At 35.1% G+C, this 18,814-nt stretch overlaps 1 protein-coding gene across 5 annotated transcripts in view; it reads right to left on the bottom strand.

Annotated features, from left to right (window-relative positions):
• CBLB (Cbl proto-oncogene B) overlaps positions 1–18,814 on the bottom strand; it is a 214,784-nt gene that overhangs the window by 29,435 nt on the left and 166,535 nt on the right. For 4 of the 5 annotated variants that reach the window (XM_058731522.1, XM_058731523.1, XM_058731521.1 and 1 more), the window contains 4 exons: positions 17,217–17,311; positions 4,761–4,907; positions 1,380–1,477; positions 1,133–1,264 (listed from right to left, as the gene is read on the bottom strand). In XM_058731522.1, coding sequence (XP_058587505.1) covers positions 1,133–1,264; positions 1,380–1,477; positions 4,761–4,907; positions 17,217–17,311 — 472 coding nt within the window. The remainder of the gene's footprint in view (positions 1–1,132; positions 1,265–1,379; positions 1,478–4,760; positions 4,908–17,216; positions 17,312–18,814) is intronic. The other variant, XM_058731524.1, reaches the window with a different exon arrangement.

Below are 18,814 nucleotides of genomic sequence, written 5' to 3'. Positions count from 1 at the left end.
TCTGCACTGTCCGATGTGGTAGTCAGCATCCACACATGGCTATTTAGCTTAAATTAAAATTCAGTTCCATCCACAGTCACACATGTGAATATATACATTCATCACTACATAAAGTTATATTGGACGATGCTTGATTTAGGTCATCAAGACTTGGGTAGCAGGTCAAAAACCAGCATATAGGAAGAAGTGGGAGGGAGAAAAAAACTGGAGGTAAAGAAGTTAGCAGGTGCTTGTAATTCATGTAGTTGAGAATGAAGCACTGAACTACAGAAAGAACAGGAGCAAAAGACACTGCTGTTACATAACTAGAAACACTGGTTGATGGGGTTTGTGGAAAAACTCAAGAGTCATTTCACATTTCTGGGAGCCTAATAATTCACATAAGCCTATAAACGGACCTTCATCATACGTTATGTTATGGTGACTTGTGAAGCCTTAAGGTGTGTGGAGATTCTAATTGTCTTCCTCTAAAAATAGGAGGAGAAGCTTCCAACTTAGAATTAATGAAATCAACACAGATACCAGCACCAGCCAAGTTTAACATATATACACACATGCACCTTCACGCATGTACACACACACACACACACAAACTAGTGTACTTCATATTAAAATTTGAACCAGAAAAATTGAGATTCCTTGGATGTGTAGTTGCAATGATTCTAGGACAGAATCTATTTCTCAGTTCTCTAGAATAAAATGTGTAAGTTTCCAAAATGTAATTAGCTAAGTGAACAGGGTCATTGTATCCTGAAAGAAAAAGTAAGTACACATTCATTAAAGAATTGTACTTAAAATCTCAGATGAACATTTCAAGTCTAGTGGAACACAAGGCCTCAAGGGAAGGAATGATGCTCTGATAGGTTTTTAAGATTGCATTTAGTACATGAGGAGACAGCTTGATAACACGCAGATTGATGGCCAACTACGTACACCATTGCTTCAATCATATAAGTGGAATAATGGTTACATGAATTTAAGAGCCACCACTATCCAGAGAATCCATTCTAATTCAGACCAACTCATAACCTTGTAAGTCTGTGTTACACTGAACTCTGAATTCTAATAATTCAGATATTAACTGAAAGAAGAGGCAGGGTGGCTTATTTGAAAAATTTTTAAAGGTTTCAACCTAATGGAGGGATGAGAAGATCATAATCAGAGGGCGTCCTGTTGAGTGAAGAACCATGCTTTGGATTGTCCCGAGTTGGAGGCCTGGCAGGTGGTAATGGCACTGGATCAGAGGCTGAATCAAAAACATCTCCTAGAGGATAACACAAAATCTTAATGTATTTTCAGTACAACAATGGCATGGAATTTTGCCTTTAAATTCTGACCATTAAGATGAAGAACACAAAGAGGATAGGTTTTATACATACCCTTTAAATATATGCCTAATTCAGGGATGTTTGGTTTCTTCATCTCTGAAGATGTACCATGTGTTCCATTCAATATACAATGACCATTATCACAGGACCTAACACAGAGATCAAAGAACAAAAATCATAAGGAAGATTACTTTCCATTTAAAAGTAATTTGGAGAGGTGATAGGAACTAGCAACCCTGCTCATATGCTAAAGTTTCAAAATAAATGTGATTTCCTTTTCTGGAAAAAGTATAAGAAATATTATTCAAATATTCTTTTTAGATTTTTTTTTTGAAAGAGAGAGAGATGGTGCACACACACCTGAGCACACAGGGAGGTGGCGCAGAGGGTGACAGAATCTTAGGCACCATGTCCAGTGCAATGCCGGACCCAGGGCGGGATCTCATGACTGAGATCATGACCTGAGCCAAAATCAAGAGTCAGACACTTAACCAACTGAGCCACCCAGGCGCCCCTATCCAGATATTCTTACTGAACTATTTTTGCAAAGAAATAAAATAAGTAAAAAGATAATCTTTTTAAAAAAATGAAATAAAGAAATACAAGCACCACAAAAATTGTTGATTTCCTAAACACATCTGTGAAGTTAACACATCATTCGGGACAAGTTCAATAATACCTTGTCAAGTTTTTGAAGACAAAAAATGTAGTAAGGCCTGTGTGTGTGTGTGTGTGTGTGTGTGTGTGTGTGTGTATACACACATATACACATGTAATAGTCCCAATGACTTTATTATTTGTTAATGATGTTTAACATATTTTTATTTCTGTAATTTAAGCTTTGCTTAAGGTAAACTAGAGCCCACAAAGAAGGAGAATTATTAAATGTTCTGTAATTTCATTAAAATTTTGATAGGCATATTCAAAGACCTAGGGTCTGTCACAATTTCACTACTAGTATGAACAAAACCCTGCCCTTCTGATAACTGTAGAAAAATGACTTTAGCAAAGGCTTTGGGTACACAACAAGGTGTCTGTAAAGGAAAATACTTACTGAAGCAGTATTTTTGTTGTTAGTATTAATACTTTGAACTATGTGTTCATTAATACTATGAACACAATGGACAAAACTGGGGCCTGGGAAGATATTAGGAAGAGAAAGTACAGAGCATACTTTGTCTTTAGAATATAGCTGTGTAACAATGAACTCTCTGCTCACCAAGCTATTCTGTTCATAAAAAGCTATAGAAAACAGAGTTTACATTTTCCGTTTCTCTGATTTACTCTGAATTCTTGGGGCAAAGTAAAAGTACATACATAATGGAGGCGATAGCGGATATTTAAATAGTTATTGCAAGAGGGCTTCATCTGAAATTCATTTCTATTCTCTCTGGTGGCCACATCTGTTTCAGGGGCCAGAGATGGTTCGTTTTAAAATAGTTATCATGTATTGAATTTTCATAATAATGATGGATTTTTACTGAAACTGAATTGAATTATTCATCTACTGTTTAACTTTTTCTGCATATTGATAATTTATCTCTTCTGATGCTCCAAAGGGTGGGGGAAACATATTAGGATAGGAATTATTTAAGCTTACAGAGTGCTCTGTGGAGGAAAGAAGGTACTTCATCCATTGGCTTTCAAGAACAAAAAGATAAAAAATTCACTCCTATTAAGTTTAGGGATAATCAACATTTATTACTTCCCTATAACAATGGAAAGATAGTAATGGCGGTCATAATTCAAATTTATTTTCAGGATTTGGGAGGTCTGCCACCAAAAATCTCATCTGATATGATCTAACAATTAAAATTCAAAGCATTTCAAATATACCTCTCACCTCTTCAGCAAGGAAAAAAAAAATGAAATCCCAAGAAGACCAAAAAAGCTCATCTTATTTCAGTCTTTACACATTACTATACATTTGTAGGAGCCAAAGGGACTAAAAATTGTGACCATTTGTATTCGATATGAAGGAATAACTTTCCTCTAATAAGAGTAGTAGACATTTGGTTCTTCCAAAATAACAAATTGCCTCTCAGTCATTTATCTTCTCAAGGACACTATTTTATCAACAAATGTCTTAAACACCAGTGATTAGCAAGAAATGAAATGGTTCTTGTTTTGAAATATGAAGCCCTAGACTGCAGAATGTTAGTGATCCTGGTTAAGAATTCTGTAGAGTGTTGATAATTTTAACCAGGATCACTCATTTAGACAGATCTCTGGTTAAAATGAAGATTTGCTTCTCTTTTCCAAGTATTGCATTTCACCTTGGTGTGATAGTCTAAGAAAGACACTAAAACATTCTATTTAGATTTTTCATCTGAAAAGGAGGGAACACTCCACTCACAGAATGCTTTCCATTGATGGACTTGACCTTAAAACGGAAACGACGCACGAAGATAAGACAGATGGCTGAAGTGTTCAGTAGTTTTCCTATCCTCAATCAAGAGGTGCTGGAAGGCAGGAAAGCTGAGCCACCAGCTGTAGTGAGTGAAACCCCGTGCTGTATGCCAAGCAAAGCTCCAGGGATTCCGTCATACAAAGGAAATGAGCTCACTAAGTTTTAAAACTGAGATTTGACTTATTGAGCACTTCATGTAAGTCAGATGAGATAAAGAAAAATAGTATTAGATTACAGATTAATAAATCAATTATACAAGTGCAGAATCATCCTACTTAAACACAAACTAATATTTCAGTACGCACCACCCAGTTTTAATAACTGCTCTATACCTCAGTGGGGCTGACACTTCAAGGTTGTCTCCATTACAATGAGAACAAACAACTGGCAAGAAGAAAAAAAAAAGAAAACCCTATTTCTCACATTCTTATTTGACCTAAGGAAAAGTAAAATAGTACCTCATTAAAAAACACAGTTAAAGTAAATACTTCTTAGTCTTTTTTTCTTAACTTCTTCAGGATATGATGAATAGAAGTAGGCAGCGTATCAAGAAGGGAAATGAATATAAATTATACTAGTCCTTACATCAAAAAAAATTCTAAGAAAGGTAATACTATAGTTTCTGGACACTGATTTTTCTTCATGAGGTATGTACTAAGAACTGATAAAATGCATTGGAAAATAGTATATTGAAAATTCATGAATTAATTACCACTATATGTAATATACAGCAAAGTTTTATTAGATTATAATTTGTTTTGGGGGAAGAGGGGCAGCAAAATGTTCCATTAGATTTACTAGTCAATTAGTTTAGTCAACTGACTTCTTGAGTAATGAGAAATCTGCATCTTTTAGTTTTCTATGAAAGGAATGCAGAAAATAGTATATAAGAAGAGGAGGCTTTGACCGAGAAATCAAGGATTTTTATTTAAATAGCTGTGATTCAGTTGCCTACAAACAAATACCACACATGATAATGCTTATGCAGATGTGAGATGATAATAAGTTGCCCATATGCTTACCTAAGAGGAGGTTTTACGTTATGGCAATGAGATGGTTGTGAATTCAGGGAAACAGGATGGGATGAAGGAACCTTGTATTCATCGTCATCTTCCTCTACTGGGTCTCTGGTTTTCTCTGAAAGGGAATTTGCTAACGGACCAGTACACCTACCAGAGAGGGAAAAGAAAATCCAGTCTAGTTTAAGCATAACAATTCAGAACAGGCAAGTTGAATGTGATCTATTCAAATCAAAGGAGCTACTTTGTCACTTGTGTTCATTTTTCAATTACAAGGTAACATCAGAAGGGCTGTTCTTATACTAAATACAAATGAAAGGATTTTCAATCTTTTGTTAAGACTCTATTGACGAAATAAAAGAATTTCCATACTTATAATTTTAAATGGCAGAGTAAGAAAAACTAGTAACCTGTCAAATTAAATACAAAGATCTTGAAGTTAAAACAGAATGTATAAAATTATCCAAACCAAAGCTATTAAAATATTAACATTTTGTTCCAATTTAACTTAAATGGGTAAATTAAGATTATATATATATATATATATATATATATATATATATATATATATATATGGTAGTTTTATATATTAATGAAGTCTTTATAAAAAGGTCAACTTTGTCTCTTGTGAATATTACCTGTAGCTGAAAACAAATCCAGTTCAATTAAATGAATTATTTCTCCAGTAAGGTTCAAGTACAATTCAAATTATTAATTTTTTTCCCAACAACTAAGAACTAAAAATGACTGGAACAGTTAGAAGTAGATAATAAGAGAACTTATTAAGTCTTTGAGGTAGAGTACATTATTTTCACGGCTTCAATTCTCTAATAAAAAAGAAAGAAAATGAGTAGAACAATCACCCAATATCCAAAGAAGTTTTTCAAGCATTATACTCATCCATGAGAGCAAATAAACAAAAGAAAACAAAGCCAAACAAACAAGGAACCCAGACCTTTTTCACAATTTTTCACAATTGTTATTAATGGAGTTTAACTCTTGCTTATGCAAGTGAAAAATATCAAAGTAGAAACACACAAACATACCCTAACGTTAGGACACCCAACTAGTTTGCAAGACAAAGCTTTTGATAATCATAGTGAACGTCTGTTTCTTTCTTTCTTTCTTTTTTTTAATCTTTGGAACTGCAATTTTGAAGCACCTTCTGTAGAGGGAGCAAGAGTCCTTTGGTATATGTGCCATCGAACCTGAAATAACTTTTTCACTTAGATTTCTTCTCGCTGGTTAGAATGGGAAAATTTTTAAGGGCTTTTCTTTGTGCCCATTACAAGAAGGCATTGTGAAAAACCTCGAAGTTTTCAAGCTTCAACTATGTATTTGAGTCTCTAGAAAGTTCAAAAATTAAAGAAAAATCTCTCCCAAGATTTTTCAAAAGCATATTTCTACCTGTCTTTGAAGACTTCTTCAATACTGATTTTTGAATTTTTGTTTGTTTGAGCAACCTCTGAATTCAAATGACAGCTTACAGTGAGATAAAATCATAGTAACAGAGTGACAGAAAGTCCACTGTCACTGACCAGAGGCCAAGCTAATAACCTTATGAGGAACTACCCCTCCTATAGTGTAACCTTAGAAGAGATACATTCCAAATGAAGGCTGGTGAGTACATGCACTGCAAAACTGTGATCTGATGGATATTATGGTAGGGATTTCAAACATGACCTTTCCACAAAATCTTATACACATGGACATCAATTTAGCTAACTCAAGGACCAGAATGGGTTCTATTAGCAAATGAAACAATATACATCCTTTCTGTGCCCTACTATACTTTCATTCATAATGAATCTTTTTTTGCCAATGCAATTCAAGCATATCCGGTATTAAAGAAAAAGGAAAAGACTTCTTGACCAAATGTTCAGCAACAACATCAATGTCAGAAATCTATCTGCCGGTTGGGGGGTACTTCCAAAGATTTAAGAGTTTCCAAAGAAGCACGGCATATTGAGGCAAGAATGGACAGTTTATGAAATCACATCTGTTGTGGATGATTCTATATTTTCTTTTCAATGATGAAGAATTTCGTCTGGGTAATTCCCCCTAGTCTTTTGCCTTGAAGTAAATCAACAGAATATTTCTGAAGAAAATGAAAAATAAAGCTCAAATAAGATTTTTGGAATAATAAAGGCTTACCACTAAAATTTACTAATCAGAGATTATTAGCTTAAATGGATTTTACTGGATTACATCTAGGAAGGGAAAATGTCTTCAAGTGGCATTTGTATCTAAATCCCAAAAAAGTGCTTCGATATCCCATTTATCACCTTTTTAATAAGTTCTAAAGAGTCAGATATTCTTCTTCTTCTTTGTGTTTTTAGTGCAAACTTCTGATATCAGTATAATAGTCTATTTACAGAAGCTAGTTTATAAGAATATCATTCCAGCGCATTTTATTCAGGATTACATAAATTTTTATATCAAACTAATCTTACCCAGTTCAAAAGGAAAAAAAAAATAAAAGTAGTTTCTATAATAAAAAATAGGAATGTACACTATGGGCTTCGAGTGATTACATATCAAAACAGGTTCATCCATTTTAACAAATGTACCGCTATGGAGGAAGATATTGATGGGAAGGGAGAGGGACGTGTGGGGGCAGGAAGTATATGGGAAATCACTGTACCTTCTCAATTTTGCTGGGAATCTAAAAAAACAAAGTCTTTAATCACTCTAAACTTGTCTAAAAAATAAAGTTCTAATAAAAAAGAAGGTACAAGTGAGATAAAGAAGTTGTATATAAAATATCAAAAAAGAAATCTTGATTCATGTAAATAATTACACTATTTGTAACTATACTTGGGATTTTTTCTCCTTCACAAACTAATTCAAAAAGTACGTTCAATTTTACTTGAAATAAGCGGTAAAATAATTAGTGTAGCAATTTTCATAAGCTATCATGTAAGTTTACTTTTGGCAGTGAAGAAAATATCTAACTTAAGGGACACAAGAACACTTCATTCATTGATTTGGCTTCTGAGAAATGTTTGGGATATCAGAGGAATAAAACAGAGCAAATTATTATTTGGTTAGTTCCAAGTTAAAGTGGCCAAGTAAACCATCTTACCATTTATACCCATTACTTCATTCCCTTTGTATTATCATCGTACATCCATGGACTATTCTGCACTGTGGCTGTCATTCTGGAGTTAATACACGGGTAATGAACAAGGCCACATTCTCTCAAAGATGCACAGCCATCCTCTCCCCAACCTGCACCTCCTGTTAAATTCACTGCGTGTTAGTTATCTGAGCCTCCGGTGAGAAATACATCCACTTTCTGCAAGTGCACACTTGGAACCAGCCAAGAATACATTTTGCAATGCTTTTCTTTTTTTACATATTGAAACAAACTCAGATACACTCCTCTATAATATTTGATATTCTTGGTGTGAGAGTCATATCATCAGAGGGGTTTATTTGTGTAACTTTTCTTTCAACTTTGATTCTTTTGATTAATGTAGATTTAGTATATGTGCCTTCATTGACATTGTGATTTCTATATATTCATTTATGTCTTTCTGTTGTGAATCGCAAAATGCTTAAGGGTAGACCCCGAGTCAACAAAGGCCTGGCGTGGTATGCGTCAAGGGAGGCACTCCCAGCTTTTAGACAAAAATGAGTGGTTATCAGAGAAACAGATGACAAAGCTGTTAAAGGAGAGGGAACAATCATTTTTAGGATTCTTTCCTAATCTAGAAAAACATTTTTAAATATATTATTTCGCTTGCTTTCTACACGTAAGAATCTTTATTTAGTAATTTCTGAAGGCATTTTTTTAAAGTATCTTTTATTAAAGATACTTTAAAGTCTTCAGAGCTTGCTATATACATTAGTCCATATTTCTTGTATTAAGTATCAGAATCCTAACAGGGAAAATAAAATACTTAACTCAGAGAAATCAGTCCTGAAAAGTGGTAACACAAAATAAAGCTGTATTTGAAAGGATTGCATATATGCCACAAATAAGTAATTTCCCCAGTATATCAGAGTGAGTTTTATAATACTGATTTTAAGCGTTCTTTCATGACATTAAGAAAAGTCTGTGGTATATTATTAGGTTTAACACAAGCTTTCCTGTAAGATTTAATTATAAGCATTTCACTGACTTGTTTTTAAATTGGAGAAACAGATTTTAAGTTACATTTTTAAGTTAACTTAGAACCAATATGCATTTCTAAAATTTTCTGGGGTCTGCTTTAAAAATCAAGAAGGCAGATACTGAGGAAACACATACTTTTCTTGCGAATCTAATTTTCCAGTATGTTGGACATTAAAGACTTCATGATGATATTTACAGTGGCATTATTTGTAATTGCCAAAAACTGGAATCAACCCAAATGTCCCTCAGTGGAGGGATGGATAAAGCATGCCTTATAATGGAATATGTACTCTGCAGCAATAGAAAGGAACCAACCATTGATACACTTGACGACACTGATGAATCTCAAATGCATTATACTAAGTAGAGAGAAGCCAGACTCAAAGGGGTACGTACTGCATGATTCTATTTATATCACCTTCTGGAAAAGGCAAAACCGTACTGGACATAAATTAGACTGCTAATTTCCAGGGGTCTGGCGTGAGGGAAGAAGCTGACATAGGCACAGGGGGATTTTTTGGAGTGATTGAACTGTCCTAGAACTTGATTGTGGTGGTGATTACCGGACCATGCTTTAGTCAGAACTCACAAAACTGAATTTTACTGTACATAAGTTATGCTTTAATAACTGAAAATTTTCTTTTTAAGATTAAAAATTCATTTTAACTCATTTCAGGTATTGCAGATATGCATCCTTCACAAATATGCTAAATATTCTTAGTGGCCTTCACATAACTTATTTAATTCTATTTGAGACTACAGAGCAACGTTAACATAAACATGATAAATGCTTGACTGTTGTGGAATATGCAAGGATGCCTTCCCTTAATATGAAAATAAAATCTCATTTTAATCCTATACATTTTCTATCAATGGATCAATATGTTCATGGACAAATGGAGAATATAGGATAGATCATGCCTCTGTGGGACAAAAAAGAAACAATATAAGGAATATATTTTACATTGTATATTTAAATAGAATCCAGTGGCTCACATTTCAATGGCTAGGTTTTTTGTGATCATAAATCAGCTTTTTTGTAAATGATAACTAACAGGTTTGTCAGACTATTAGGATTAATGTATATCCGTTCTTGTCAGAGCTTTTAGTTAGAGACAATGAAAGATTAGTGGAATTAGTGGTATTCCCCCTACCAAGATTATAGCCATCCACCAAACGTCATTTTCCCACAAAAGATGAGAAGGGATTACAATTCTATGTGAATTTAGAAATTACAACACTAGAATAAAAAGGAGAGAAATAATACTCATATTACTGCTTTTTCTGTTGAGACTGGTTTAAAATGATATAGTGGCAACCCTCAATTGTTTTCATCAAGGCATCAACCAGTAGTTTCCAGGGATTCACCACCACAAAACACCAGAATATCTGAGTTCGCATGGTCAAGTTATTTTGCAGGAGATTTGAACAAAGTTTATTTTGCTGCATAAACTCACCGATTTATAAGTTAAGTCTGAGTTTCAAATATCAAGTCATATCAATAGGTCAGACTCAAATGCACATTCTACATGATACAATGAGAGAAGAACACCACAGTGATCACAGTGAACAAACTGAAAAGAAAGACCCACTCTCCACCATCCCTTATATGTCATGTCAGTTGTTACCTACAGGAGACCGCCATCTTTGGTAATAATGCACCTTTCCATTTACCTAAGGTAGAATAAACAAAAATAGTGCAATATCTTGGCCAGTCTTAAAAAGATTTTAAGGTACTGGAGGAAAGCTGGTTCAGAGACTAATGAAAGAGCAACCATATTCATTTACTAGGATTAAAAAAATAGGGGCACCTGGGTGGCTCAGTCGGTTAAGCATCCGACTTCGGCTCAGGTCATGATCTCACGGTCCGTGAGTTTGAGCCCTGCGTCATGCTCTGTGCTGACAGCTCAGAGCCTGGAGCCTGTTTCCGATTCTGTGTCTCCCTCTCTCTCTGACCCTCCCCTGTTCATGCTCTGTCTCGCTCTGTCTCAAAAATAAATAAACGTTAAAAATAAATTAAAAAAAAATAGAGTAGCCTGTTAATTACAGCTTTATCTTCCATTGAAAAGTTTTCTACCATATTTGTCTTATACTTAAATCAATAATAATTTCTTATCATTGGGCATAAAAAGGATTCATGTAAAACCAAAGTACATTCAGTCTACAGGAATCCTCAGGTGAATAACAACAGAATATGTTTTCCTGCTCTTTTGACACTGAGCACAAATAATGAGACCTGGTATGCACCCTATACAAAATGACACACTTCCATCAAGCTCATTCCCTTTCAGTGGTTTTAAATTACAATGTGATATTTGGATTAATATCTCCCAAGGCTTAGTACTTTTTTCTTTTCTCTGTCTTCAAATCTTAGTCAAAAACAAAGCAAAACAAAACTCTCCTCTCTCCCATGAGTTTGCCAAATAATTTCATTCATATTCATCTAACTTTATAGTTTTACACTTACATTTACATATAGACCATTCTGGAGACTGTTTAAAGACAAACACAATCACACGCGTGTTCACATGCACAGATGCTGATGTTTGGAAGTGTGGACCTTTTTGGTGACTCTGGAGGGTGGCAGTAGTTGAGGTTACATTCACAAAACTACATTTCTAGTTTATTTTCTGAAGCAATTTGGTAATAAATGGAGATTTTGATAAGAACCAATAATGTTTTTACAATCAACATTGCAGGGGTAAGTGGTATAGTCTCCTTCAAGGTAATGCTTTAATATGTAAGTTCGTATACTGTTGAAAATCTCAGAGTTACACTCGTATGCCTAAGAGCGTAGCCAAGCTACTAAATTTGTGATTTGACATGTAGAAATAAATTTATTAGCTTTAGATAGTACCTGCTGAAATATTTACCTGAATATAATATTTGGATGTTATGTCTAATTGCTCCCTCAACACTTCAATTTAGGTGTGTGTGTGTGTGTGTGTGTGTGTGTGTGTGTGTAATAGGCATCCCAAACTCTAACTCTTCAGGTCCCTCAGTCTCCATTTTACACCTCTGTCCTGTTCCCACATCTGTTCCTTCTCCAGTCTCCCTCACTTTGGAAAATGGCACTAACCATTCACTCGGTTTCTTTAGCCAAAAACTTATGTAAGACGAGTCGTCACTATCATACCTCACAGATATCCAGTTTATTAATAGGTACCACTGGACCAAAATATACCCCAGAGCTGACCCAGTAACTCCATCACTGTTACTCCAGTCAGAGCCCTGACCATCTCTGACTGGTCTACCGCATCAGATGACGGCACTCTCCACTGGTCTCCTTGCTTCCCCTTCTGCTTTCCTAAAGACAATTCTTCACACAGCAGCCAGGGAAATTCTTTAAAAATGCAAACCACCATCATGTCATAATGCTGACCAAAACTTTCTAAAACTCACCAAACCAAAGTTCTTACCTTGGCTTTAAAGACAGTATACTATTTAGCCCCTGAATACCGTATTCAACTCTAGTCACACTGTCCTTGCTGCTCTTCAACATGCTGAAGGGATTCACGTGCCTTCCTTTTCTACACTTGAGTCGTCTAGCTTTCATGCTCTTTACCCAGATAACCTCATGGCTTGCTCCTTTACTGCTTCCAGGCTCCAGTCAAATATTACCTTTCCTGATGACTTTACCTAAAGTATAAACCTCCATATACTATTTATCCCCTTCCCTGCTTTATTTTTCCTCCTAGCACTTACAACTACCTGACAAAATACAATATCGTTATTTGTTTACTTTCTGTTCTCCTAACTAGAGCACAAGTTCCAGTCAGGATGGGATTTTATCTTGTTCATGCTGCATCTCCACTTATTACACATAACTGAGTAAAAAGTAGCTCAGGCAAAAATTAGGATTCTCTATTCACCGAACTGAAAATGTTATTAGCACCTTATCTGTTTGGAAAAGTAGGTAACAGTGATCAACACCACCGTCTCCAACAGCAAACCTTTCTTTTTTTTTTTTTTTTTATGTTTATTTATTTTTTACAGAAAGAGAGCACACATGAGCAAGTAGGGGATGGGGCAGAGAGAGAGGAAGACAAAGAATCTGAACAGGCTTCAGGCTCTGAACTGACAGCACAGAGCCCGACGTGGGGCTTGAACTCACAGACCGTGAGATCATGACCTGAGCCGAAGGCAGACACTCAACCCACTAAGCCACTCAGGTGCCCCTAAACCTTTTTTTTTTTTTTAACAAAAGTATTAATCAAATAATATTTGTTCAGCATGCATTTGAAGGCTTAAGATTAATATTCCAAAAGTACAAAAGGTGCATTTCTAAAAGACAAGGCACCCAAAATATTCTTCTGAAAAAAGAAAATGACATTCATCTGCGTTCTAGAACATCTTACTTGAAAATAATCATTCCATTATTACTGGCAATAATTCTTCTGTTTATTTGTCAATATCTTGTGTCAAGTGAAATAATTTTTTTAAACTGTTTCAGATTTCATTTAAATTTTAAAAAATCAAATTATTTCAAGACAAATATAATTTAGTAAAAATTTAGTAAAAATGTAATAAAAACAAACCACATAGGATTTTTTTCATTCTCCCCCTAGAAAATAGTAGGCACTCATGTTTCAAGCTTTTATTTAAAATTTTACATTTGTAGCTAAATGTCAATGATGTTAAATAGAAACTAAAAACTAGTTTAGAAAAACTAAAAAAAAAAACAAAAAACAAAAACCGAATCAATGTATACTAGTACAGTTTCAGCTTTCTTCTACAAACAGGATATTTCTTAAAAATAAATTCTGTATTCTTCTAGGCCTCAACATAAGTCATACAATAAAAGTCACATAATTGCAAACAGTTTTACAAGAAAGTAAAACTATCACAGAGTAGCCTCTTATATCAAGTAAACGGTGATCAGAGTAACATCAAATAACTTATTACTCTCTAGTAAATATTTATAACAATACAAAGTACATTTAAAGGTAAATGCTAGCTGTGACTTTCCTGAATTCAACACTGAGGGTCTCAACGTTTGTGAGAACTGCAAAAGTCTGGGTAGTAATTTGTGATTTTGCTTTGGACTTATTTTGAAACATGCAGTAAGAGTCTAACATAGAATTAGGTACTTGAACATCCAACATCCCATTTTGTCCCTATTTGCTGAGACCTCTGTTCTATGCCCCTCCAGTACTAAGGGTCTATTCCTCACTGTACCCTGGTTTACATTCTAATGAGGCCCAGATAATCAAACATAACGAACAAACACAAAACTAGAGCAGTAATCCAACTCACGCTGGCTTCAGCAATGAGACACAACGAGCCACAAATGAACATTTAAGCTGCCAAATATTTCATGTAAGTCAGCATTATAGATGAGCATCCCTTAAAAAAACATATTGCATAGAATCTAAAAAGTTGAAGCTCAAAAGGAATTTGGAGATCATTTAAGATAAACACACTTTCATTTATCAGATAGAGAAAGCGAGGCCCTGAGAAGTTACTTTGTTCAAAGACAAGACAAATATTTAATATGCTGGAGTCAGGTCTGGGACCAAGTCTGATTTAATTTTAATGTTCACTTCAGAATTCCATGCTGGTTTCATAATAAGAAAGTCCATAAATGACTATGGAAAATGCCTACTAAAATATTAAGTAACAAAGAAGGGCATGGAAATTATCTCTATAATATAATCTATGTCATGTAAAAAAAAGTCTAAAAATGTCAAAATGTTGAAACTCTGGACATGGATATTTGGAGTGTGTAGATGCTCGAATTTACATATTTGTTAAATTTTTGTCATTTCTAGTTTCCATATTTTATACAATGAACAAATGCCACCCATATAGTCAGAATAAAAAAATTGAAGAGATAAATGTGCAATGAAAAGTCAACCCTTGCATTGTTCACTATGGTTAATTTGCAGCATGCAAAACAAAACTAATTTGCTGTTAAATCTGCATTGTTTAAGTATTTCTCTGTTTAAGTAAAGCAACTGCACTGTTTCTGAGGGAAAAATCAAGAATAAATGGAGAGAAAATATACTTACAAGGACTTACAAACTGAAGTACTAGAAAAATGTCAATACATTACACTATGAATTTATTCTTACTTTATAGGAGAAACACGTAACTAAAACACATACGAAGCAAACTGCAACCTCTGCTTATCTCACTTGCCAACATGAATTTAATAAACAGAATGTGAAAATTTAACCTAATTGGCAAGGTTGTATTTACTTTGTTTTCTGATGTTCTCTGAATTATCAGAATTAATTGAACTTAAGATATTTTATTACATATATTCAGAGTTCATCTGAGGCTATGATATCATATGTTCTTACTGATTTAGAGCCTACTATACAGAATATGTGTATTTGCTTCCAACTTTTATGTCAGCTACATTATCTGGCAGTTCCCAGAAAAGTTACCACTGGAGAATGCTCCAATGAGCTTAGTTTCCCACTGTCCCCTGAATGATGGCAAACTTCACACTCTTGCTGCTTCTCATCTGCTCCCTTTTTGAACTGTGCCTATTCTCCATGACTCAGGAAATTTCCATCTCTTTATGAAACATCCTTGACTTCCAAGGTCTATAACAGTCTTTCCTCCAAGTGAAAGTAAAAACTAACAACTAGAATTGTACAAGTCAACATAATGTTCTCCAGAGGTTTCATGTGTGTTAATTTTATTTTCTAGAGTAGAGTGCAAACTTCAGGGGCTGGGTTTAGCTTATCCTTCTTTTGCATCCATATGTATAGGGGATCTCAGTGACCAGCAGAGAAAGGAGTGAAGATGCTCTAAGACTTTCAGTTGGAAGTGAGGATCTTACCCGATAATCAACCAAGTAACCACATATTTGTGATATATGCACCACACAGCAAAAACAGTAAAGTGTTAGGGAAGAATCAGAAAGGACAAGAAAAATATTTTGCTCTCAAAACCTTATAACCTTTTTTTTTAATGTGAAGAAGCACTTTAAAATTAGAAAACAGTGGAGCAGAGTACATAATTAAATGTAGACAATAAACTGTAGGAAGAAGACTGAGAATTAGTCTTACCACTTATTATCATTATGAATGAAGAAGTCAGAGAAGTTTTCATAAAGAAACAGAGCCTGAGACATGGACCCATAGAATAAAGATTCTGAAAAGGTGGTGCATAGGAGGAAGCGGCTTAAAAATTCACAAAGCCAAAAAAAATCAAGACAAGATTGGAGGGGAAACATTAGGAATTACTGAACAATATTTTAGTTGGGTAAAATTCTGTGGATCTTACTGCTAGCAGAAGAGCATAGATTAACTTAAAAGGAAAGAAAAAAACAATGCTGGGTTTTGAGCAGGAAACTGATCTGGGGAAAGCAGAATTAAAACAATTCAGCTGTGTAAACAAAAAATATTGGAGAAAAGGCAGGTAGCCTGATTTAATATAAAGAGTGGAAAAATTGGAATTAGGAGACTTGGTTTTATCCTGGTTTGACTTGGGTACCTATATTAACTAACTGCCTAATGTGCTTCTTGTGTCCCCATTTTTCAAATGAGATAACCCAGGTTAACTTATTTTTCAGTTAATGCATTTTGAAATCCATTGATATTAATTCTAAAATCATAACACATCATCCATCATGTCTGTTCTTCCAGACATCCAGCTATGAAGCAACAGGGAAGATTAGCTGACTATAAAAAACTTCAAAAGAACAAGCCAATAGGACTTACTGGCTGAATGGATTCAGAAATTGTGAAAATTGAAAGAATCAAAGATTAATTTTCTGATATCACACTGGATAGTTGGGATAAATGTGACACCACTTGGGAAGAGAGATAAATTGAGGGGAAAGCGCACCGTGCTACTCTGTCCTCTTTATTTTTATTTTTATTTTTGAGAGAGAGAGAGAGAGAGAGAGAGAGCAAGAGAGAATGACCACAGGAACATGAGTGGGGGAGGTGCAGAGAGAGAGGGAGAGGGAGACACAGAATTGGAAGCAGGCTCCAGGCTCTTGAGCTTTCAGCACAGAGCCTGATGTGGGGCTCGAACTCATGAACCGTGAGATCATGACCTGAGCTGAAGTTGGATGCTTAACTGACTGAGCCACCCAGGCGCCCCTGCTCTGTCTTCTTCTTAGATACAAAGAAGACTCAAGTTCTCTCTCCCTGTTGTTCCATATGCAACCTCAGAGTTTAGGTAAGTATCACATATGCTGTGGTTACCAGCAAAGAATCAGGAAGGACCTTGATTTCTGGTACTTTATAAATCTGGCTGAATCACTTTTATTGATGTGTTTCTATTCACCTTGTACTTTCTGTATTGAGTACCTCATATCGACTATTTACCATATCCGTATGCATGGAGAGATGGTCTGCAAATTCAGTAAAACTCACTTGATGCTAGGGAGAAGGGCAGCAGCTGGAGGAGGAGGAGAAAGCCGGGGAGGAACATCATATTCTTCACTTCCCAGGTGACCATTGGAAAAGACCTGAAAGGAAATCCAAGGGTTCATTTAGAATTTAACTTCTGGAGGACCTTAAAACAGTAGAAGCTCTCAGAAAACCTATAATTTTGAAAAGAATATGTAATTTCTGTTTATTTAAACAAGTGCAATATCATATAATTTACTTAGGAGTCAGTTGCACCATAGTGATTATTCACCACCACCACCCAAAGGAACACCAAGTTATATGTAAAAAGTATAATACAACACGATTCTTAAACACATTGAGAAGGAATGCGTACTATAATTTCTATAAAACAGATACACACAGCTTGATACACAGATGGTGAAATTCCCCAAATAACCATCAGTTTTTATTGAAAAGTTACCATTCTCCATTGGATTCAGGGAAGAAAAAGCAGTACCAGTGCAATTCTTATTTCAATTCTCCCACATAAAAATGTTCTAAATTATATCTCTCTGGGGTTAACAGAACATTTTTAAACTTCTTGATAAAACCTTACAGAAATGCCTTTCATCTTTCAAGGCTGAAGCATCAACACTATTGGGAAGTAGAGCCAACCTGCTCTTTCAGAGCGCGTGCAATTTTAACCAGAATTTTCAGTGTGAACACCACCAACTAAAACAATTACCTTGCTCATAAGGTACCGGCAGAGAACCAGTGTTTTGTTACTCAGAATCAGAAATTCTGATTCCCAGGTTTCTCAGTTACACTACAGGGATTGAGCAACCGTGCTTGTGACTAATCCGAGAACTTGAAATGAAAGCAATTAAAAAAAGAGAAAATAACTTCATATAGACATATTCACACACATACAAAAAAGATTAAACCTATTTTAAAATCTTTAAGTAATTATTAGTGTTTTATCATGGGGCGCTCACCTCAACTCTTACGCATTCATATTTAAAAGATAGGCTTAAGTTGGAGCAAAAGGCTATAATGTAACCTGAATAGACCTAAAGCCCCATCAATGACCTACCAATTTCTTTTCCTCCCCCCATATTTCTAAAATGCTGCTGAAGCTTTAGAATGCAAAATTGAAAAGCCCATACCTTCTCTATCAACTTAAAATAAGAAACATGGTTTAAAGAATACATTTGAGGGGCGCCTGGGTGGCGCAGTCGGTTAAGCGTCCGACTTCAGCCAGGTCACGATCTCGCGGTCCGTGAGTTCGAGCCCCGCGTCGGGCTCTGGGCTGATGGCTCGGAGCCTGGAGCCTGTTTCCGATTCTGTGTCTCCCTCTCTCTCTGCCCCTCCCCCGTTCATGCTCTGTCTCTCTGTCCCAAAAATAAATAAATAAAAAAAAAAGTTGAAAAAAAAAATTTTTAAATAAAAAAAATAAAAAAAAAAAAATAAAGAATACATTTGAAATACATCAATATTTGCATTTCAAAGTTACACAATCTAAATCTTATGGCATTGAAGTTTCACTCTAAAAACTAGGACCTGTGCTAGAGTTCCAATGTCTCCTTTGCGCGGCTCCCTCATTCGATGCGCTATTATAGTTACACGATGATAAAACAGAT

The sequence above is a fragment of the Neofelis nebulosa genome, chromosome 5 (assembly GCF_028018385.1).
Source record: "Neofelis nebulosa isolate mNeoNeb1 chromosome 5, mNeoNeb1.pri, whole genome shotgun sequence".
Lineage (NCBI taxonomy): Eukaryota > Metazoa > Chordata > Mammalia > Carnivora > Felidae > Neofelis > Neofelis nebulosa.
This window is presented reverse-complemented; position numbering and strand designations above follow the sequence as displayed.